Source organism: Urocitellus parryii, chromosome 6 (assembly GCF_045843805.1).
Source record: "Urocitellus parryii isolate mUroPar1 chromosome 6, mUroPar1.hap1, whole genome shotgun sequence".
Classification (NCBI taxonomy): domain Eukaryota; kingdom Metazoa; phylum Chordata; class Mammalia; order Rodentia; family Sciuridae; genus Urocitellus; species Urocitellus parryii.
In genome coordinates this window covers 191,534,658-191,558,375 of record NC_135536.1, presented here as the reverse complement: position 1 = coordinate 191,558,375, position 23,718 = coordinate 191,534,658, and the positions used below count along the sequence as shown (strand labels likewise).

At 55.1% G+C, this 23,718-nt stretch overlaps 1 protein-coding gene across 1 annotated transcript in view; it reads right to left on the bottom strand.

The window, feature by feature from the left end:
* Nfatc2 (nuclear factor of activated T cells 2) overlaps positions 1–9,371 on the bottom strand; it is a 113,671-nt gene extending 104,300 nt beyond the window's left edge. The window contains exon 1 of the mRNA XM_026390988.2: positions 9,242–9,371. Coding sequence (XP_026246773.1) covers positions 9,242–9,371 — 130 coding nt within the window. The remainder of the gene's footprint in view (positions 1–9,241) is intronic.
* Between the last annotated feature and the right edge of the window lie 14,347 nt (positions 9,372–23,718).

The window sequence follows — 23,718 nt, the reverse complement described above, 5'->3', positions numbered from 1 at the left end:
AGGAAACTCAGGTGGTCACGCCCCGCGTGCGCTCCGAGGTGGCACACACAGACTCCGCTCTGGAAGCTGAGAAATTCCATCCGGATCAGTGAGGCCCAGAAATGTCAGAACGGGAGGGAAGACGTCCCGCCTGTAGACGTCCCTGTCCCTGTCCCGTCTCCTGTCGCGTCGAGCAGGGCCTTTGGAAAAGGCCACCTGGCACTTCCCAGGCCACTGCCACGGGACAGGCGCCCCCAGAGGACCAGGACAGCCCCAGAACCACCTCACAGAGGCGGCTGGCGGGCCACTGGCCAAACACGCCCCACGCTGCGGCCCTGCTCAGGAGAGGACGGGAGCACACAGGCCCCAGGTCACTGTGAGGTGGGGGCAGGGGCCCTGCACCCCAGCTGGCAGACACCAGGTCTCTTGGCTCCTTGGAATCTGGAGGGAAGGGCTCTGTCTTGCTGGCTTAAAGCCACCCTGGGGCCCCCTGCTTTCAACACTCCAGAGACCTTCCTGCACCCTCGTCCTGAAGCCACTGGGCGGGACCCCAGGAGCCCCCCAGGCTTCTCCCTGCAGCTGACACCCATCCTGGGAGGCAGGTGCTGCCTGTACCTCTGTGCCAGAGAAGGGGTGGGGGACAGAGGAACCCACTGGTCAAAAAAATAGTCAAGGACACAGCTGGCTCCCAGGGCCCCGCCCAGCCAGACGCTCTCAGGACCTGGTCACCATCCCCGGGCTTGGCGGTCTTGACGCACACTGGACACGCCCTCTCCCTTGGCGAGGCTGGCCCCATGGTGTGCGGGCACTTCTTGGTCACTGCAGGGGAGTGGTCCTCTGGATGGACACACCACCTCTTTACCCACCTCCCCCATCCTTAAAGGAGACAGCCACTCAGTGGCACCCGTGATGGGGAGTGTCTGTAACCAGACAGTGAGAGACGGACAGAGAAGAGGACTCAAGTGGCTTCCTCTCCAAAAGGAGAAGGAAAGATCTGGTCAGAAAAACTGGCCAGAAATAGACTTCAGATAATCCTGCAGAAGCTGGCTGGCCACGCAAGCGCCCCCGTGAAGGCCTGCAGGAGGGACACGCCTCCTCATCCTCCACCTTGCCGGGCCTCAGCCCTCCCCAGCTCCAGCCACCTCCAGGAGCAGTGACCCCGACTGATTCCCATTCCCCTGGCACCGTCGGAAAAGCCGGTTTCCACTTTTATTTCATCAACTTCAAATCCAAGTGGAAACTTCCCCTGGGAGACGGTGGGGCCCACCTCGTGCCTGGCCAGAGACAGAGACTTAAAATCAAGACCTTATTGACTGGCGGGTTCTCATTTATACTCCCCCCCAAGAGCTTTCATTCCAGTGCCATGTTCCCGGAGGTGGGCACACTCATCAGCGGCCCGCCAAGGCCCGGTCATTAAGACCATCCTTCTACTCTGGCGGCAGAACCCAGGTGAGGTCACCCACTGCAGATGTGAGACCTGCAGAGAACCTTCTGGGGACTGTGCAGGTCCACAGCGCCTTCCCTTCGCCGCCAAAGGACTGCTGCCCGCATCTCAGACCCAAAGCCCCGCCCCCACTGAACACCCTGGGCCCGCAGGCCTCGGTTCCCAAGCAGGTCTGTTGGGATAAGGACCTCGCCAATCCTGAGCTTTGCAGCCACTTTCCTGCCTTCAGAAAGCTCACCCAGGCATGGAAATCTGAGTGGGGAATGCATTTTATTAACTAAAACAGGCCCAGCTGGAAAAAAAAAAAAATGCTTTTCCCCAAATCCTCTGATTAGAAAGGAGGAGGGTCCCAAATGCCAACTCAGGGGAAAAAAGCCACTCTCCCAGCTGTGACTGTGGCTGGCAGCCGTCTTTGGTGTGTTTCTTTTACAGAGGAAAAAACAACAACAAAGACCATTAAAGGGCCGAGGCACAACAGAACCAAATGCAGGTCTGTAGGAACCTGGGGTGGGGGGACAGAGGGACATGTGAAAAGACGTCACAGAGATGCCACAGGGAGATCCAGAGGGTGAAGAAGTGCACTTTGAAACGACCCTGCTTCCTTGACAAGCAGCCGCCAACAGCCGGGCGGGAACGTCCACGGGACACAAGATGCAGGGCCACATGGACCAGTCCCAGGGTGGGGGTCATTGAGGTCTCCGGTGGAACAACCCAGCTCTACAGAGATACTTCGCAGACGAAGCAGAAACACTGGGGCGCTGGACATGCGGTGATGGTCTTGGTTTTCATAATGGTGCATGCAGGTGGGTCTCCGTGGCCCTGGGCTGAGCCTCTGTGGAGGAAACCACTTCCAAAAAAATAAATCAATCAAAAGTACCAGGGGGAACTGGACTGAACACTATTCCTTAAGTAATCCAATGTGACAACTGTCTGTGTGGCACTTACACTGTACTAGGGACCACAAGTGACCTGGGAGGGGTTTAAAATCCACAGGGAGGTTCACGCAATCCTCCGCCTACAAAGGACTTGAGCCACACCCGGAGGATCTCCGTGTGGCAGGAAGCTGGCCCTGGAAGAAGCCCCCTGAGGAGACTGAGGGACCCGTGTTTCATTTGTCTCATCTTTGAGAGACAGATACCTCCTAATCTATTAATAAAACATCATGACACCTGGAATTTTACTGAAAGTAGCTGAGGGTGGGGCGGAGAAGACGTGGGGACTGAGACACGGAATGAGCCCATCCCCACTAGGATCCCCTCTGCTGAAGTGGGTGGCGGACCCGGGAGCTGATTATACCATCACCTCTACTTTGCATATTTTGGCAAAAGTTCATAATGGAAGTTCAGGGGCAAGCTAAAGGTGCCCTCTTGTTTGGGGAATTTGCACCAGGCCTGGCTGGGACTGGTCAACCCTGCCCGACCCAGAAGGGCCCAGGGTGGCATCTGGCTCTATCCCCTGAGCTGTCTGGAGAGCATCTGTGCCCTGCATGGCGGGCTCAGCCCGGGCCTGCGCGGCTTCCTGTGCTGGGCAGGGAGGAAGTCCCCCGGGAGGGGGGGCCCCGCACCCATGGTGCTGCATCTCCAGGGCTGCTCCTCCAGCCCTGGCTCGGCAGCCCTCAGGGCCAGGGTATGACACCTGGGGAGATCCCCCGCCCCAGCAAGGAGAACCTTCCTGTCTCACAATCTGGACAATTAAGGAAGCAATCGCAGCCAGCAGAGTTCCGGGCTGAGGTCGGAGCCCACGAGTCCCAGGTCAGAAGCGAGCGGGCAACCAAGCAGGGCCAAGACACCCCAAGGTGCCAGCTCCCATCAGGCCAGCACCCCTCGTTCCTGGCCCGTGTGCTCTAACAGCTTAGGGTGCACCAGGGCACAGGAGGCCTCTCTCCTCTCCCAGGCCACCCAGAACTCAGGACAGGGAGAGGCTCATCACCACGCCGCTGCCGTCCCACACTCCCGAGCCCCTGGTGGACGGGAATCACCCACCTCACTAACACCAGGTAGACCCAACAGGGAGGGCGGGCACTTTCACCACCGGCCCACCTCACAGATGAGAACATGCAGGCCTGGGAGCCAGCTCCACACGCCACCAGCACATCTCTAAGAAGGGATTCTGCAATTTTCACCCATTTCTCTGGCAACTACATTACAGGCTTGCCAGATGCCAGGCACTTCCCCCTAGCCAAGGCCACCCAGGTGGAAAGCAACGAAGGCGGAATGTCAAGGCGGGACCTTCCGATTTCAGACCTGGTGCTCCAGCAAGCCGAGTCAGTGGTCCCCACAACTGGAGGGAACAAAGGTACAGGTGGCCCAGGGAGCATGCACGACCATCCATGAGACAGAGAAAGAAATAGACACACAGCCGGACCCCCACTCACACCTCGCGCTCTTCTGTTTCTGTTTTTGCTGGAAATTCTAAAGCAAGTCTAATCCCAAGAGGGGAGTAGGCAGCACACAGGTGACTCTGGGCATATCAACTATAAGGAGGGAACGGGCACACACCACCGCACAAGGGCATGCTGGATGCTGCCAAGACCACAGCTCCAAAGGGGGTCCCGCTGCTCTGGGGGTGCAGTCTGGCGATGGGCTGCAGTGCTGAGGGAGGGACTCAGGAACCCCAGGGGCTCAGCCCAGCGCCTCCCCCGCCACTCACCAATGCCTGGCTCTCGGCCAAGTTCCCAGTTCCGGGCGGAACCCAGGAGGTTCCACTGCACAGGCAGGAGCGACGGCCACTAACAGGTGGCCCTGCATGGCTCACATCTACTTCACCCGCCACCTTCCAGGGTACAGAGCCTTGGGAACTGAGGTAAGGCCTTAAGGTTTTCACAGCCTCTGCTCCCAATCCAAAGCCAAGGCCCCTAAGGGACAGAGGGCCTTTAATTTGGGAGCTCAAGTGACATGTGTTGAGCAGAACAGAGGATGGCGGCAGCTCTATGCCCAGGTCCTCTGCTCCCTGACAAGGCCTCGGCTCAAGTCCAGCCTCGTCTCACCTCCCAGCTGCACCTGGAGACAGGCTCACTAAGGCCTGGGCCCAACACCACACCGACAGCACCGTGTGCGTCACGTGTGTTCAGAGAACCTGCCTGCTTGGCGTGCAGCCCTATTTTTAGCAAGCACCAAAAAAACCAGTTACTGTATCACAGCACCTCATTTGTCCCTATTTGTTTACCAGGCTGTGCCCCACGTTGGCCCGGGGGCCAGGCAAGGGCAGGGACCACATCTCATTTGTCTCCACACCCACGGGGCCTGGCACGAAACCAGCATTCAGTGTGTTTGCTGAAAGAATGAGGTTTTAATTGTCCCCTGTGACAGGGCTGAGAGCAGGTGTTCCTCAGGCGAAGTGCTGTCGACACTAGGGGGCGGGCCAGAGGGTCTGCAACTGCCCCTGAGATGGGGTGCAAGGCACACGTGGGGGGCAGCACTCGGGGAGGATGCAGAGGCGCCCCCACGGGCTCGTGCATGCTGCGTGCACCTACAGTCCTTAGAGTGTGCACACTCACAGGTGTGTGCCTGAGTAGCACCCGCAGCTTTGTCAAAGGGCTGCCACCCCCACCAAAACAATAAGCAGTGGTCGGGAAGAGTCTGCCCTCTCGGGGAACGGCAAGGCTGGTGCCAGAGGCCTAACTTCCCAGGACTGGAAGGAGGGATGCAGCAGACCTATTAGGGCAAACCAGAGACGAGCACCCTACCACATCCATGGCCAGGCAGCACACGGGGATCCCACAGTTCTGGAGGTGATCAGGATTCCCAGTACCCATCTGTCTCCCTCAAAGTATTATGAGTTGGGAGAAGTGAGAGTCCACCAAATTCCAAGCATGCACAAGAAATCCAAATCCTCAAGTGTTCGACAACAACACGTCCCCTCCAGGGTGGGACCTGCAGAAGTCAGGATGCCATAGCACACACATGCATACGTACACACACACACACACACACACACACACACACGATATGCCTGGCTGCCCCTTCCACTAGTAAAAAGATGTGCATGCACTTGACATCTCTAGTCAAGTTTGAAAGCCTAGATAGATGAAATGGATCATTTCTTAGAAAAAATAGTTTACCAAAACTGACTCCAATAGAAATGGAAAGTGTAAACAGCCCAATCCTCACAGACTCAACAGAGAAAGTCACCCAGAAACAAGCCCACAAAAAAGCACCAGTACCAGAAGTTCCACAGAGGACTCTGGCACAGTATTCAAGACGGTTCTGCTCGGGATACACAAGTTGCTCCCGAGCCTAGAGAAGGAACAAAACCTAAAGCATGACTGCACAGGAAAAAAGGCACTCAAGGTGAATATTGCTGGAAGAAAAAACACTTAACTATTACCAACAGATGTCACCGCTTTTCAAAAAAAACAATACAAAGTCACCAAGGGAGTTTGTGTCAAGAATGTTTCAATATTAGGCAATTGATTAATATAAGCCAATACGGTAACAGGTCTCAGAAGAATAAAATCCTATTTCCCATAGATGCTAAACAGCCTTTGATGTGATTCAACTCGCATTCCTAACAAAACTCCCAAGGAAATAAGAATGGATGGTTACCTCCTCAACATAAGTAAACGTGTGCACCTCAATGCTAAACCAACGCTGACGGACAACCTCCTCCTGGAGGCATCTGACAATGCAATCAGACACAGGAAAAGAACAGGCACATTTTAAGGCATGAGGTCTTATTGTCCATGGTATTCCCAAGACCTAGCATGATCCATGCTTAACAGTTGGTTGGGTGAGTAACTGAATAATGGCTCTCATTAGTTGAGCACCTCTATTAATAAAAGCAAGAGTTTAACAAAATGCTGGTGATGAATCACACCTTGTGCTGATTTAAATGAATTAACCCACTCTAGGTGGGCCATGATCCTTTAAGGTAAGGACTATGATTTCAACCACTTTACACATAAGCAAACAGAGATCCAGAGCTGTCAAATGACTAACTCAAGAACACCCTGCTCGTGTTTACATGTCCACCCTTGCCATGATCCCAGGGGCCTGGCCAATGGCTATGCATGTACCTCTTATCAATGGAGCAGTGAGGAGCCTCCTAGAGTTCTGAGACCAAGCTCTGGAGCATGCTCAGACCTGAGCTCTGCCGTTTACCAGCTGTACTTTCTTGAGAAGATCACTTTACCTCTCTGTGCCTTCTCACCCTCCTCTGTAAAATGGGGATGGAAGCAGTGCCTGCCTGCTAGGGTCCCAGGGATATTAACTGGGCTGATCCAGGTCCACCACACACTAGTCCCATAAAATGGGATCTGACATCCTAAAACTTCCCTGAGTTCTTGATGGTGGTGCCTGGCCCCTCGGTGGTCCTTCTCCCCCCAGGCCCAGCCCAGTGTTAGGGCCAACACTCCAGGTTAGGAGGTAGCGCACATCACCAGGGCGCTCCCATCCGGGACCAAGCTGACAAGGTTGGCTTTGGCTCTTGGAGACGTCCGTCATGCAGAAGCTCAGAAATGTGACAGCCAGAGCCCCACCCACGTCTGGGACGACTCATCTTGGCCTCTCAAAGCTCACAATGTCCCTTCTGTTCCTGGGGGCTGACTCTGCTGTCCTAGCTCCCTGCAGCAAAGAGGCATCATTTAACAGACGCACAGCAAAACTGAACTTCGACTTTGCGGGCTCCACACAGAACTGCCTTCCAAAGGAGTCACTGAAGAGCAGAAACCCGACCAACGTACCCTCTGCCAGGCGATCAAGTCAACATCAACGGTGACAAACTATCGACAGTGATGTGTGCAGTGAGAAAGCACTTAACCTTAGTGGCCTTCTTCCTAGATATCACACAGCCTTATTCTAATCAAGAGAAAAAATAGTTTTTTAAAAAAATTAAGGGACAGTCTACAATATACTTAACCAATACTCCTCAGAACTGACAAGGTCTTTAAAGAAAAAAAAAAAAAAAGAACATCTGAATCTAAAAAAGTATAGACTTCAATAATAATGCATCGATATGGGTTCATGAATTATAACAAATGTACCATATTAATGTGAGATGTTAACAATATGAGGAAACCCGGTCCTGGGCGGGTGGGGGGTTCTGTGGTAGCTTCACAACATTTCTGTAAATCTGAAACTGTTCCAAAAAATAAAGTTTATTATTTTAGAAAAAAAAAAAAAAAAGATTCCAGGGCTTTCACTGTGGTCATTAAGATACCCATCTGGTGGCCACCAAACACCACTTGCCAAGAAAAACTATAAAAAGTACCTCCCACCAGATTTGGCTTGGAAACTATTTCCCCGGAAATCCTCCCCCTCTCCCTAACCCCACCCCTCAAAAAAAAAAAAAAAGCTAGCTGATTGTGCATCCCAGAGGGGTATAAGTATTAACTCCCTGCAAAACATGGCTTTAATCTTAATGAACAGAAAGACCACCGATGTTAACTGTTAACATGGATCCTTCCCAGATTGTTAATTGTATCTTTTCAAAGCAGAGGATGTCCTCCAGATTACAGCTGCAGAGCCTGGGTCTCCTCTGCTGCCTGATTGTTTCCATCTCCAGTCAAAGCACAAAATTGTTACTAATTGCCATCTCCGGGGATCCAAGGGAGAGTGATACCCACAGTCAGAGACCAGACCCTCCTCAAAGGTGGCCTGGGAGGACACAGGTGGCAAGTAAAAACTTCTCTATCCAGCTGCCTGACAGAGGCTCTGAGAACCAGGGAGCCACTAAGCCCCCCCCCCCCATAAAAAAACCAAACACATACAGGGGCTTATTTCCCCAGCAGGGAAACACAAGCGCTTTCGATGGGCCAGGCCCCCAGCACATCTGGAAGTTACTTGCCCGCACCCTGGGGCTGGTAACAAGCACTAAAATCAGGAAGCCTTACTTGGGGTTTTGGGTTTTTGTTTTTTGGTTTTTTTTTTTTTTTTTTTTTTGGTGTGTGTGTGTGTGTGTGTGTGTGTGTGTGTGTGTGTGTTTCTTCCAAGACAACTTGCTAACCAGAAAAATAGTGAGAGGCCAAGGGTGACACCTTTTCTTTCTCCTCCTTCTGATGAAGGCTCCTGTGACCTGGTGAAAGGCCCCCAAGACCAGAGCCTGCAGCCCAGCCTGGGGGAGTTCCCAGTCCCCAGCCCCCAAAGACTCAGGGCACTTGCAGGTACAGAATGCAGGGGTTTAGGCAGAAATGTAGACTGTCCTCCTGAATCCACACTCCTGCTGCCCGCCAGGCCCCCAGCCATTCCGACCGGGCGGGGAAGACCACCTCACAAAGCGCAGAATGGACCTCTTGGGGGCGATTGGCAAAAGCAGCAGCAGAGCCCGGAGAGGAAATGGGCCGCCTCACACCACCGAAGTCAACCACCTTCCAGCGCAGACAGCCAGCCTCTTCCTTAGTTTCAACACAAAGTCCCCAACACCACGCTGGTCGGGGAAGTGGTGGGGCACAGTCTCACAGAAGCCCAGGGGTCCCTCGCTGCTCGGGAGCTCCTTCCCCAGCCTCCCCCTAACTCCAGTCCTGGCTCCCTCACCTCCTCCCTCCAGAGGCAGCTAAATCACTTCCAGTAGGACCCACTGCCGGGCTCTAGGCCAACAGAGTCCCCCAGCCTGGGGATCTGCCATCTTTTGCTTTTCGAGCAGCGACCCTCGGGTCGACGTCACAAGTAATTGGAAACTGTGCCCCTACGGGACACGAGTGAGCCTACTGCCCCCTAAGGGTGGCGCAGCCACTGTCGCCGCCTCCCCTCCCTCTCACCTGGGTAGGGGCACCCCTGGCTCCAGGCCTCCGAGGAAGTGAGGCTCGTGGAGCAGAGAGGCCGTGTCCCCTCCCCAGGCTCGCGCCCCGCCGGGGCTCGGGGCGGCGGGGGAGCCTCCACCGACCTGGGATGGGATTCAGATAGTCATAGTCGAAGAGGATGGAGAAGTCGAACTCGTCCTGGGGACTGCCCCCGGGCTCGTGGCCTGGGGCGTCCCCGCCGTCGGGGTCGGGCTGTGGCCCCGGGGCGTCCATGGCGCTCGCTCGGGAAGGCGGAGGGTCGCGGGGCTGGGGCGGAGGCAGGCGCGCTGGCTCCGGGGCCCTGGCCGCGGGTGGCGACGGCCGCAGGACGCGGGGGCGAGGAGGTCCTACGGCGGGGTCCCGATCCTCGCGGCAAGCGCCGGGTCCGGGGATGGCGCGCGTGGCGCAGCGGGTCCTGGTCGCGCCGGGGAGCTGAGCGGCGGCGGCGCGAGCTTCCTGCTCCGGGAGGCACCTGTTGCCGCCCGCGGAGGGGGCGGGGAGGCGGGGACAGCGCGGCCGGCCGGCGGGGGCGGGGCCGCCACGCGGGGCCGAGGGGGGGGAGGGGCGGCCCGGCTGCCGGAGCCGGGAGGAAGGAGGCCGCTCGCTGGCCGCACTCGGGGCACTGCGCTTGGCCACTGGCCTGGGCCACCGCCCGCAGCTGGGGCGGTCGCTGCCTCCCACCTTCCCTGGGTGAGCGCGCCGCGCCCTGCCCAACCCACGGTCTAGGGAAGAAACCTGCTGCCACTTGCGCTTTTGCGCTGATGCCTGCCCCTGACTTTTTGCTTTCTGTCTTTGGAGGTGGGCACCCACTCCCCTCTATTGTACACTCTTGTCCCCAGGTGCTCCTGTGTACCCATAGCTGTGCACGATTGCCTGCCCCTGACTGCATGTCCCAGGGGCTGGGAAAGGCTCAGATGCTCTGAAGCTCATACCACTTTGCAGTCCCTACTTCTGGCCACCTACCAGTGCCAGGTGCTGGGCCCCAGCATGGACCAGCCATTGTTGCATTGGTTTCTGGGAGTGGGCAAGGCTGAAGAAGATAAGGAGCCAGAGGTTGTCACCCCCTCCCCTTTGGGTGCCAGGCTAATAGGATAAAGACTGTGGGCTGGGGCGGCTTCATTCAGTCCCTTGGTGACAGGAAGGGCTCAGTAGGGAAGTGACATTGAAGGAGACTGACTGATGAAGACGGGGAGTGTCTGGCAGTGAGAGGCAGGAGCAGAGCAAGAGCTGGAAGTGGTCTGGTGCGTGGGCGCCAGAGCAGGGAGTGTGTGCCCTTGCAGGCTGTGCTGGCAGGGAACCAGGACACCTGGATGCTTGTTTACCACATGAAGTCCCAGGTCCCTCCCTGAGTTTCTGGGTCCATAAATTTGGATTACAGGCTCAAGAACTCGTACTTTTGGTTTGGAGGGATATTTATTTTGATCTTATTGTGCTGGGGATTGAACCCAGGGCCTCATGCATGCTAACAAGTGCTCTACCATTGAGCCCCAGCCTAGGAACAGCATTTTCAACCAAGCACCCAAGGCGAGTGTTATGAACAGACATGACTGGCCAGCACTACTCGAGAATCTGGTGTCACTCTTCCAATCACTTCTAGGAGTCTCTTGACTTCATGTTTCTGAAGTTGGGGAACAGGGAAGTAGAAAAGACTGGAGCAGTGTCCTCAGCAGCGCGTCAGGATCACCTGGGACACTCTTGCATACTGGGCCCGAGCTGTAATCCAAACCCACGGAACCAGAATGTCCAAAGACATTTAGACTTCAGGTGAATCTGAAGTGCCACCAGTGTTGAGGACCACAAGATTAGGCAGGGAAGGTCCTCAGCTCCCCCAGGGAACGGTGGCTTGACTGCAGTGACTATACCCTTAGCTGGTAAGAAGCAGGATGTATGCTCTGAGGGCGAGCCACCTTAGCCACAAAGGGGATCCATACAAAGCTGTCCATCCTCCGTCCTCCCACGAGTATTTACTAAGTACCTGCCAGGTACCTGGCACAGCTGCAGATGCCGGGGATGCAGCAAGGCACTGTCCCCACCTGCCTTGTGCTCATCACCTGGACACAGAGAAGCACAGCTGTGACCGGCGTTCTCGACTGCACTTAGACCAGGGGTTTTCATCAGGCTACACATTACAGTCACCAGGGGTGTTGTTAGAATGTTCAACTAGCTGCCGGGCACGGTGACCGTGGCGCACACCTGTGATCCCAGCAGCTTAGTAGGCTAAGACAAGAAGATCTCAAGTTCAAAGCCAGCCTCAGCAAAAGGCGGGCACTAAGCAACTCAGTGAGATCCCATCTCTAAATAAAATACAAAATAGGGCTGGGGATGAGGCTCGGTGGTTGAGTGCCCCTGGGTTTAATCCCTGGTACCCTCCCCTCCCCCAAAAAAAAAGTTCGAATAAATCAAATTCTACACCTGTGTGATTTTTGTCAAAATGAACCTAACTTTTATGTAAAACCATAATGCACTAATAAAAGGGGGGAAGAAAGTTCAAATACCTGAGCCACACCAGATACCAATGTAATCACCAAGTTTGGGTATGGGACCTAGGTGTCAGGTGTCTGTATTTTGCAAAAGTTCAGCAGATGCTTCCAATGTGGGGCCAGAGTGACAGCCACTAGTCTAGACTCCAGCTCCATGGCAAGGGCCTGGGCCTGGCCCCAGACCTGTTTCAAAGTCTTGAGAAGCACTTTCTGGTTGTCAACACCTAAAGAAATCTCTTTCTGGTGGTGGGGGGCTGGGGTTCTCATGAAAATCAAAGGGAGATCAGTAGAGGAAAGGGATCAGGGGGCGGGGCCCAGAGGAAGGAAGTGCTGGGGAGAGATATTGGTCAAATTATATTGTTAGATTGTGTGCATGTGTGAATCTGTGGCAGCAAATCCTGTTAGTATGTACAACTATAATGCACCAATTTTAAAAATGGGGGGAGGTGGGGGAATCCCTCTCTTTGTTTCCTAGCCCTGAGGACCCATGTAGTATGTGCCTTCTACAAAAATCTGAGAAGCTGACTAAGAAATTTCGATGGAGGAGGGGGTGACTTTAGACAGGAAACTGAAAGCCAAGTATGTGGTAGGAAATGTATTGTGGGTCTTAATGGCAGGGATCCAAGGTCCAGACCCTAGAATTGGGTAAGAAATAAATAGAGGAACCAGCCTCCTGTTCCACCATGGAAAAGGAGAAACACTGGTAGCACCAGTCCACGCCCACCTCCCGTCCCACCCCTCCACCCTGTAAGGATGAGCTGCTTCTAAGCTGGTGGACACCTGTTGATTCTGCCCGCCTAGGTCGTCCCTCTCTCCCGAGAATAGCTCACCAGTGGGCCCCTCTGGGAAACTCTTTTTTTTTTTTTTATTTGTCTGTTGCATGCTGGGGACGGAACCCAGGGCCTCATGCATGCTAGGCAAGGGCTCCACCACTGAGCTACAGCCCAGTCCCGGGGAAACTACTCTTAACATAATCTTGGTAGAACTATCAGCACAGTTGTGCCACCCGGCAAAGACGGGGAATTTTTCCTCCACTGGCCTATGAGACCCACCAAGCCAGGGGCCATGGTGGTGCCACTCCTAGTTCCTGCAGGGTGGATGCGTGGGTGGGTGGCTGGGGGAATGTTTGCCTCCTGGTGTGGATGAGCCTTAGGCTTCTCTTTAAGGGTCTCCCCTTGGCCTCGTCCCTGGCCACCCAATTGCTAGGACAAGAACCTAACTCTTACCACCCCGATCTCCCCTTGAGACACCCAGTTGTAATAAAGGGAACCACTTTACAGCTGCCCAAGCACAGGGCTGGCATGTGGCTCTGTGGTAAGAGAGCTGATTTGGCACACGTGAGGCCTGGGGTTTAAGTCCCCAGTACAACAAAAACAAAAACAAAAACGGTCAAGTGCCACAGGGCACTTCCTAAGTGCACTTCAGCCTTAGGAAGGGTGGATGATTCGGGACATTCTGAATAAAGTCCAACTACCCACCCCCATAATCCAAGCCCTGGTTGTCCCTCGGAACAGTGGGCATCTCCTGGAAGCTTCTCGTCTTCAAGCAAACAGGCCCAGAGCAGGCTCTGACCCACAGCAGGGTTTCTGTGGGGGTGAGAGGGCCTCTTCCCTAAGGCCACCCAGGAGGGCAGGGCTGGGGGGGGGCCTCTTTTCAATTCCAAAATAAATAACTGCGCTCTTAGGAGCCAATCCATGACCCCTCTGCACAGAGGCCACCAGGTTAGGCGGGACGGGCCATAGTGTGCGGCTCTGTCCCTTCTCTTTGCCCTGTGACTGGCCTCCTAGCGAAAGCCCTGGCCTAGGAGCCTTCCCAGCCTCCAACACAGCAGTGGGGAGACAGGGGAGCCACTGAGACCGAAATGTCACCACTGCCCAGAAATCCAGCTCCGTTCAACCAGCCTCTATCCAAAGCTTAATTACAAACTCAGATGACAGCATGAAGGGAAAGAGGAGGTGAGGCAGAGCTTGGACCAGAGACCCTGACGTAGCAGGGAATTCAGGCAAGGCTTCATTCACTAGGGAGGGGATTTTTAAGCTGGGACTCAGAAGATCCAGTAAAAGCCAGGGAATTGTGAGGGGAGAACTAACAGACAGCTGGGATGGTATGTGCCAAGGTCCTGAGGTGGGAGGCAGGGTGAAGCATTGGAGGGTCTGAAAGAAGACTGCAGTCTGGAGGGACCCATTGCCCACGGCTCTGCCCTCCTGTCCACCTGTTGGCATAAAGCTCATTTTATCCACAGCCTGGTCTTCTCCCAGGAAATTGGGTTCACATACCCAAATGCCAGTTCAATGCCTCTCCTGGGGTGTCCCAGAACATCTCACAGTGAGCATGTCCCGAACCAGGTCCTGTTGTCCCTTCCTCCAACACATGCATTGTCCTTTCAGGATCCGGTTCTCCCAACAGAAATGGAGGCGTGCTCCTGGAGCCCTCTGCTCTCTCACCCCACCCGCAAACCTCAGCAACGCAGGTAGCTCCACCTTCGAAATGTGACATGACCATGACCCCTCCTCACCCCTGTCCCTTCTATCTTCCCAGTAATCCAAGCCCTGCCGTCTCTCAGCAGGACAAGTGCACAAGCCTCGCCCTGGACACGCTGCTTCCACCTCTGCACACACATCAGCCTCCAGGAGGCCCCTTTAAAGCTCCCAGCCCAGGCAGGAGGATCACAAGTTCAAAGCCAGCCTCAGCAGACCAGCAAGGCCTCAAGCAATTTAGCAAGAGCCTTTCTCCAAATAAAAAATTTAAAAAGGTCTAGGGATGTGGCTCAGGTAAAGGATCCCTGGGTTCAATTCCAAATAAAATAAATAAAATTACAAGCCATAGCCCATAAACCTTCCCGTGGCTTCCCATTATTTTCATTTTACAATTTTTTGCAGTTCTGGGTATTGAACCCAGGGTAGCACTGCTCCACCAGCTACACCCCCAGCTCATCTGGTGACGTTGGGAATGAACGCACAGGCCTTGCTCTCAGGCCCTGCATCAGCTGCCCCACATGGGCCTCCTTCCTGCCATTTTCTCCTCCTCTTACTCCCTCTGCCCCTGATCATCCACCTGCTCTTCAAAGTGCCAACAGGCCTTCACCCCTCCTGTCCCCTCTGACACTGCCTGGCCTCAAATCTCAGCTCAAATGTCCCCTCCTCAGGAAGACCTCCCCTGCCACTCCCATTAGCAATGGCATCCCTGGCTTCTCCTGGCCCTTCACCCTGCGTGCTGGCCCCAGGGTCCTTCTCCCTACCACATCTTCTATGTGTATTCACCTTCGTCCGCTGTTCCTTGAACCCCAATATTAGTACCCACAAGGGCAGGGAGATTCATCTGATTTTCTCACTGGCTTATCAAGGGTGGCCAGATTTAGCAGATAAAAATATAGGATGTGTAGTTCAATTTAAATTCCAGACAATGAATGCTTTCTTGAGCAAATGTCCTGGATGTCGTATGGGACTGGCTTAAGCCTAAAATGTATTCACTGTTGGCCTGAGACTGAATTTCAACTGGGCATCCTGGGTCTTTATCTGGCAACCCTGGCTGTCTCCCCAGACCCTCAAATCTACCCAGGACCCAGCAGGTGCTCGCCAAAAAGCAGCCGAAGAATGAATGGAAGAGCAGGGACCCACACAGTCTCCCCCTGAGACAACCATCCACCCATGAAACTGCATCACAAGGAGAACCCGGGTGCTTGGTGACATGGCACTGGACAAAGGTGTGAAAATCAGCAATGCTTTGTATATTGACGTCCCTGCCTCTAGCGTGGTTATCATACCTGCCACCATTTTTTATATAAACAACATTTCCTCTGAATCAATGACTTCAGGGAAATTCTGCCTACACCATTTTTTTTTCCCCCAAAGGAAAATAAAAAAGACCATCGTCCGCTGGGTACCACCGAGGGGCATACCCGCCATCCCAGTGACTCAGGAGGCCCAGACAGGAGAACTGCAAATTTGAGGCCAGCCTCGCAACTCAGCAAGATTCTCTCTTAAAATAAAAAATAAAAAGGGCTAGAGGTATAGTTCCGTGGTACAGTACCCCTGGGTTCAATCCCCTGTACCGCAAAAAAAAAAAAGGAAAATTCTCATCACGAACCCCTCATCCTGACAGCCCCCTATGATGAGCCAGCACATGGACTGGTTTTAAAAGACAGGTGATGGAAGTTAAGTCTACCGGGCTCCAGAAGCCATCTCTCCCCAACTTAAGCGACCCCTGGGCTCATTACCACTGAAGGTCTCGACAGGATGATTCAGAGACAGACGCCCTTGGCGTCCATGGGTGGCTCTAGGCAGTGAGGCAAAACTCAAGAGGCGACAGAAGCTCCGTGTTCGCACAAGCTGTATTCTTACCCAGTGGGTTTTTAAAAATATTTTATAGGTATGGACCTTTATTTCATTCACTTATTTACATGTGGTGCTGAGGATCGAACCCAGAGCCTCACACAGGCTAGGCAAGTGCTCTACCACGGAGCCACAGCCGCAGCCCCTACCCAGTGTTCTTAAAAAGCAAAATGAGCAACACCGACCCAAAATCCATGCTGAACAAACCCTTGGGATTTCCATGAAGACGGTGACCCACACAGTCTCCCCCTGAGAACCTTCAGCCTGTCGGGAAGACTGGCTCAGTGACAGCACGGGGTGGAGCGGGTTGGAGCCCAAGGCCAAGGGGAAGGAGGGGCGCGCCTCCTGCCTTGGTCCCAGAGGACCGGGCTGTTTCATGGGCCGTGGGTTTCTGGCGTTCATTTTTATTTTTAAAACATTACCTTGAACTGTGATTCGTCTCGGTAGCTGGGTCTCCTGTGGTCCCCTCTATTTCTCGCCCTTGAACGCCTCGCCCCCGCCCCCCCCCCACTTGGGCCCAGTCATTTTAGGAAGGAGCGCCTTCTAAGGGGGCGTGACCCCTGGCTTCCGCCTCACCGTCCCCATCAGCATCTTCTAAAGCCTGAACGGGACTTTTCTGCTGTGAGAAAAGAATTTCCAAGAGGGGACAGTGCTAAGGGGCATCTGGTGGTGATCCACGGGCCAGCAGGCGGCCATGGACGGCCATGGTGCCTTCGGAGACAGCAGGGCTCTCGAGAGCCAGCGCCCAGACCCAAGCGAGGAAGGTGGGAAGCAGGGACAGCAGGGCCTGGCCACACCCACCCTGCGGGCATGATGAGTTTGGCCTGCCCAGTCCTTTCTTAAAAATCTGAACTAATATTGTTAACTTTGGAAAGTTCACGTGCAAATCCAGACATCTGCTTTCTCCTTTAAAAAAAAAAAAAGGACATCTGGCCACATGGGGCCCATAATCCCTCGGGAGCTGCCCACTGGAGCTGTGGGGGCAGCCCCTTAGAATGACGGGCCACCCCACCGCCAGCGCGTCACCGCTGCTACCTGAGCCACCTGGTCCTGCCCCTGGCACTTGCCCACCGCCCAGTGGAACCGGCCAACAGATGTGCCTTCCCTTCGCCCTTCAGGGTCACCCCTGCTGAACCAGGGAGCGCCACCAGCGCCCAGCAAGGCTGTGGCTTCTCCGGGGTCAGCCATGTGGAGGGGAGGTCAACAGACAGGGCGCTAGATAGTCATGGTCCACCTCTCCATCTACCTGCGCCCTCAACCCACTGTCACCCCACCCTGTCCCCCAGGCTGTCTTCCTGGATGGCCATGCCCCAGGGTCTCCTCCACTCTCTCTGGCTCCCACCGCGTTCTTGGCAGACTTGAGCACAAGCGTCCACTTCATCATCTTTCAAGCCAGGACGTACCGAGGACCCAGAGCTGACTGGAGACCTCAGCCCTGGAACACGGTGTCCCCTCCTCCAAGAAAAGCAGAGGCCTCACCTGGACGGTTCATCACTCAGCACGTGAGGGACATCACACTGTCCTGTCTCCCTCCACTTCACGACAGAATCTCTGTCTGACTTCCAGGTGCCAAGGCCCCACCTGACCCCCTCCGCTGTCTCCATACCAAGCAGCCAGGCTCGGCGCCCGCGTCTCTGGGCCCCTGGCCTAGGGCTGGAGATCTGTCATCCAGAGCCCTGAGCCGCGGCAGCAAATGGATCTATGCTCTGCAGAAAGGGCTCTGACAGTTTGTCTGGTCCAAGGAAAGTCATAACTGGAATTTAACACAGTAAAATAATAGTACACGTGGCCGCCCACGGGCCAGCCAGCAGGCCACCTCCAAGGGCCCCACGGCAGGGTCCAGGAACCCTCCCAGCACCCCCACCCTGTGTAAGAATAACCAGTCCCCGTGTTTCAGGTAAGGACACAAAGGCACAGAGCAGGTGGTGACATCACGCAGAAAGTCTCGTTTGCCACCGCGGGGCTGGTCCAGTCCCACAGGAGTCCGACACTCACTTCTGAGTCACGCTCTTCCTGGTTATTAGCTGAGGGCGGATTTGCCAAGGGACATTTTTGGACCAAGATGAAACAGTGAACAGCTCCCAGAGAGCAGAGGGTGGGGGAGAAGTGACACGGGAAACCTGGGCGGGGCTGCGAGGCATGCCCTCTGAGGTGGCCGGGTGTTCACAGAGGGACGGCTCCTCCCACAGGTGCCCAGGACACCATCCCGAGAGGCCCCAGCCACTACACAGCCTCTCACCTGCGTCTCCAGTGTCCACTGCCACCTGGCTGCAGGCTGCTCTGCACGTCACTGTCGCGTGACCTTCAGGAAACACTGAGGAGAGCTCATGCTCTGCTGCAGACTCCCGGGGCTCCCAGGGCCTGAGAACCAGCTTCCGACTCTCCGCCAGGTCTGCGGGATCCTGCCCTGGCCCATCTCCTGGCCTAGTACCCACCTCGCCCCTGCCCTTTCCGTTCCAGCCACACTGGGCTCCTTGCACACCCAGGGACACGCCTCTCCTCCGCACACCAGTGAGCACTGCCCCATCTCCAGGCAGGTTCCTTCCACAGGGAGTCAACCAAAAAGACGTCCCCTTAGAGGGGAAGGGCCGAGGCTGAGGGCAACCCTACTGTGTGGGTGAACTTGTTCTCCCCTCCTCACACCCCCAAAATCATATAGAGATAGTGTGGGGATATATATATATATATATTTTCCCCAAATTCTAAGCCCAGATACCTGTGAATAGGACCTTATGAAGAAACAAGGTCTTGGGCTGGGGCTGGGGCCAGTGGTAGGGCGCTCACCTCGAATGGCTGAGGCCCTGGGTTGGATCCTCAGCACCACACAAAATAAAGATAAAATAAAGGTATTGTATGCATCTACAAGTAAAAAGGAAAGAAAAGAAATAAGGTCTTTGCAGATGTGATCAAGTTAAGATGAGGTCACACTAGCACTAAGGGGTCTAACCCAATGCTCCTGTCATTACCAGGAGAAAACTGAACAGAAAACACACAGTAAGAGGCCACAGGAGGACAGGGCGGAGGCTGCAGGGACACAGTAGGAGCCTCCAAAGGCCTCGCATTCTCCCCCGAGGCTCCAGAGAAACAGGCCCTGCCAACGCCTTCCCCTCAGACTCCTGACTCGGGAACTGTGGAGAACGCAGTTTCAAGCTGCCTAGATCGTGATGATTTGTTACAGCAGCCACGGGTGACCGATACCACCCTCCAGCAACACACACACACACACACACACACACACACACACACACCCCAAGCCATTCGGGGTCCTTTCTCCTATTTTAGACCCCAGCATTTAAAGCCATTTGAAAGCATCTTGGCTGCTTCTCAGCTCACTTGCCCCAGAACACAGCCCTTGAGGACAGACTCCCTGCTCCGTGACACATGGGGTGACTGAGGCGCCAGCCGGTGAAGTTCCTGGTGCCAGTGGTGCAGCTAGCCAGGAGCAGAGGCAGGCTTTGGCCCCCCGACTCAGAGCTCAGGCTGTTACCTCTAGGGTGGGTGAATGTCCCCGGGACCCAGAGACTCACAGCTATAGGAGAGCAGGCGCCCCCCAGGGCCTCGCAGCCCAGGAAGACAGAGCTCTGGAAAGCCGGCTGGAGGAGCGCCCCACTCCGGTGGCTCTCCCTGGAGCTCTGAGGGGAGCGTGCTGTGGGCTGGGGGGGCTTCCTGGAGGAGGGGCCTCTGGGGGGCCTGGGAGAACCAAGAGGGAGGCCCCCAGAGGGGCTCTGGCTCCATCCTGTGAGGACAGAAAGTGCAGCCGGGTCCCGAGGCTCCTCGCTGGCTGGCTGGGGACCCTTCCTCTAGGGGAGACACAAACATTGTGCTTTCGTTTCCCGAGGCCAGGCGGGGCCAGGCCCCCTCCCGACTCACAAATCAGGTCTGCCTCAGTTTCCCCATCCTTAATAAGGACTGCCCGCCCTCCACAGCCTCTGTCGCATCCGTCCTTCCTTTCCGGAACATGTCAAGGAACTACGTGGGATTGGGGAAAGGACCAGAGCCAAGGTCCGACCCCACCTTAGACCCTCCATCTGTCGAGCTGCATTTAGAAATCAGGGAAACGCCATCAGAGGATCAGAGACAGCAGAGCACGTGGCCCAGGGCCTGGGTGACAATTAAGGCTCCACCCCCTTCCTTCCTGGACAACACTAGGGCAGTTGCTGCCCTCTCTGTGCCCCACTCCCCGCTTCCAGGAGGGGACAGTTGCAGCAGTTGGGGCACACAGCTGCCAGGGGATGGAAAGACTTTGTCCCCATCAAGCGCTCGGCCCAGACCCACTGAGTCTGTGCTGAAGGTGCTTCGGCTCTCGGTCTCGGAAAGCTGAGGCCCACAGTGTGCTTCTAATTTGCCCGTGGCTTTGGGCAAATGTTGTCTTACTGTGTGCAAGTGCCAGACAGTCCTAAGGCTTAGTGTGTGCTTATGCCTGGGAAGCACTGAGCTAAGTGTTTTATGTGCATGATTTCACACAACGCTGGCAACAACTCTATGAAGTCGACACTATCATTACTCCTCTTCTGTAAATGAGAAAATTGAGGCTTCACAAGCTACAGCCCTGAACCCAGTCTCTGTCATTATGCAGCTCAGTAAGTTAAAAAGTACCTTGAGAGGTATAAAGTACTGCATCTTTTCAAAGAATTCTTGTTATTCAGTCCTGTTCCTATTCAACATGGGTTATTGTTTTTGCCTCTTAAATATAATAGGAATTGGTGTTAACATTTATGGAGCATCGACCATGAACGAGACATCATTTTTGGTGCTCGTGAATCTCACAACAACCCTACAAGGGAAGCAGTGTCATTGGCTCCATTTTATAGATGAGGAAACTGAGGCACAGAGAGGTTAAGTCACTTGACAAAGATCACACAGTGGTAGTGTGGCCAAGCAAAAAAATCTAATCCATGCAGAAGTCAGAGAACTCGGGCCTGGGAGCATGCAAAGCTCACTCTGGGTTTGTTTATTCCTGAAATACTTTCCACCATCTCACGTCAGATAACACTGAACACACCTCTTTCAGATCTTCAGTTTTCCCCAGGGCCTCAGTCCAAAGCTGCACAGCAAGTTCATTATTTTCTGGCCATGCAAACATCTTGAGCCTCTATTTAATGACTTCACCCATCTGCATGCACCCTGTAGATCTGTGTCTCTAGTCCTGCTGGCGTCTGAGTTTAAAGGGACTAAAAGGGACTTCAGTCCTTTCCTCCCAAGACCCTTATGCGGGGCCAGTTGATGCATTTGGATCAGCCTGTTTCAAGCCAGCTGTCTTTGGGGCCTAGAATGGCAATCTGTGTGCCCGGTTGCCTTGGCACGCCGAGCGTGGTTTGCCAGAAACAATCTGGTGCCCTTGTCTCCACATGTGCACACACACAGTGGCATGCACACACCGACAATCCCTGCACACGAACACAGTCTGGGGAGGGTGCTCATGCACATGCACACGACACACATGGACCTCGAAACTGTCACAGAGGGCAAAGTCATAAACCTGGAGCAGAGATTGAGCAGCTCCAATAAAATCAGAAGCTTGTGTTAGATCACACAGTAAAACAGAAGCCCAATTTCTCTTCTAAGTTCTCCCTTCCCTGTCTCTCCCCCGCCTCCCTCCCTCCTTCTTCAAATGGAGCTAAATTTGGAATTAGCCTGTCCCCCCCCACACACACACACCACCATCCTAACATCAAACACTGGGTTTCGGTTTGGAAGGCAGTAAACCATTTTGCCTGCCTGAGAGCATCCCTCTACAGATGATGCAATATCAGCGGTGATTCTGCCACTATGTCATCACGTCTCTGCTGCCTGACCACAAGCAGAAGACAGGATAGACTAGCACCAGTTACAACGTCCAGAGCGCTGGCAGGATCTTGCTTTCAAAAATGCAACTCAGCTAAAAATATGCCACCGAGGCCTGCGGTGGCAAAGCGCACCGTTGACCTAACCCAAGGCATTTGGCTTCAATCTGGTTTTCAAAAAGAGCCCCTCAGGTTTATTTACTGAAATTGTCATTTCTGCCCCCACCCCCACCCGCCAGAACTTTAATCAGCCACGCAGAGCACAAAACCTACATTCAACTCTGATTTTATGACACGAGGCTAACTCCTCCTACACGAATTTATTCCACTTAACTCTTGCAGCCCTTCCCACTTGGCAGTGCCCCCACCCCCACCGCAGGGCTGGCCTCGAAAAAGACTGGGCACTGCCTCCCCGCACTTCAAAGACTGATCCATCATGTGCAGCCCAGACTCCTGCACTGTCCCCACCAGGGGGGATATCTTTCATATCCTATTCGTATATAGTAGCCCCCTCCCAGAGGATGCAAGGGGTCTGATTCCAGAGCTGAACACCAGAGGAGGGAAAAGAAGCAGAAACAGGGAGAGTAGAGGGTCATCAGGTCGCACCACGAACCCACGGCACATTGCACTTTAAAGGGCTAGGGGGGCTGGGGGACTTTTGCCATCAGGCACATCAAAAAATAAAAAATAAATATAAATAAAAGAAGAATATTGTTCAAATGTCCCAGAGCATCTGCCGCCTATTAGAAAGCCAAGTCTTCTTGTTATATTTACTATATAGTAAACTGTCAAGCCCGTTTCTTAAAGAAAAAAAAATCTAATAATAATAATAACAACGACGACGACAACGACAAAACCCTGCAGCCCAGCGGCACCCGCTGTCAAAGCCGAGCGCTGAAGAGGTTAAGCAGCCAGCGGTTAGTAGAGAGGATCCCTCCCGGTGTCCGTGGCGGGGAAAGTCCTCCCGACGCGCTCGCCTAGGGAAACCCGCCTGGGGACACTTCCCTGCCCCCGCGCAAAGTTGTCTGAAGTCGGCTTCCCAAATCTCCCTCCCTGGCCTGGGCGCGGGCGCCCCTCCCCGGCCACCCTACCTGAGTGCCCCGGGGAAGCGGGGTCCCAAGCAGGAGTCCCCGGCTGCCCCCGCCGCCCGGAGCTGAAAGCGCTGCTCGGGACGGGAGCGGGAACCCGGGGCCGGGAGGCGCGAGAGGCGACGTCTGGAGCGGGTCGGGCGCAGTTACCTTGGTCCACAGACCCCATGATGCGGAGGGGATGGCAGTGCCCCGGCCTGAACGCAGCCTCTCTCTGCATCTGGAGGGCACCGGGCTGGCGCGAGCTGGGGAGGGGTCGGCTGGGCCCGGCCGCCGAGGGCGCCGTCCTCTCCGCAGCTCGCCCGCGGGGCTGCGCTGGCCGTGGAGCCTGGCTCGGAGCGGCCGGGCTGCGCGCCTCGGCTCCCGGCGCGGCGAGTCGGCGGCTCCGCGATCGGCTTACTCCAGAGGCAACGCGACTTCCTTCCCCGCGCTCCGTGTTTATAGGCTTTCAATGCAGTAAAATAACGGGATTCCCTCACTGTTTCCTCCTGTTTATCCAGCGCCATGGAAACCACTGGATCCCGTCCATCTCCAAAACTCAGGGCTTTCCTGCAAACTTCACACTCAGGAATCCATGACGTCGCCTCCTCCGCGGCCAGCCAGCTCCGCAGCTCCTTCGGCCGCCAGCACAAGTCCCCGATTGTTCGGGAGAAAAGTCAGGGAGAGGGAGCGAAGCGGGAGACCGCGGGGAGGAGGGGCGGGGGCGTGCGCTGTCCAAGTCGGCCCTGCAGGAGCTCGGCGGCTGTTTGCGAGGATCGCCCGGCCACCGCCTGCCCCGGCTGCGGCTTTCCACAAGTCAGGCCCAGGACTCCCCAGCCCCCCGTTTTCCGAGCGGGCACCCCTCAGAGTCAGCTGCCCAGGGTTCAAGTTGTCGAGGTCCCTGGACACTGGCCCAGGGG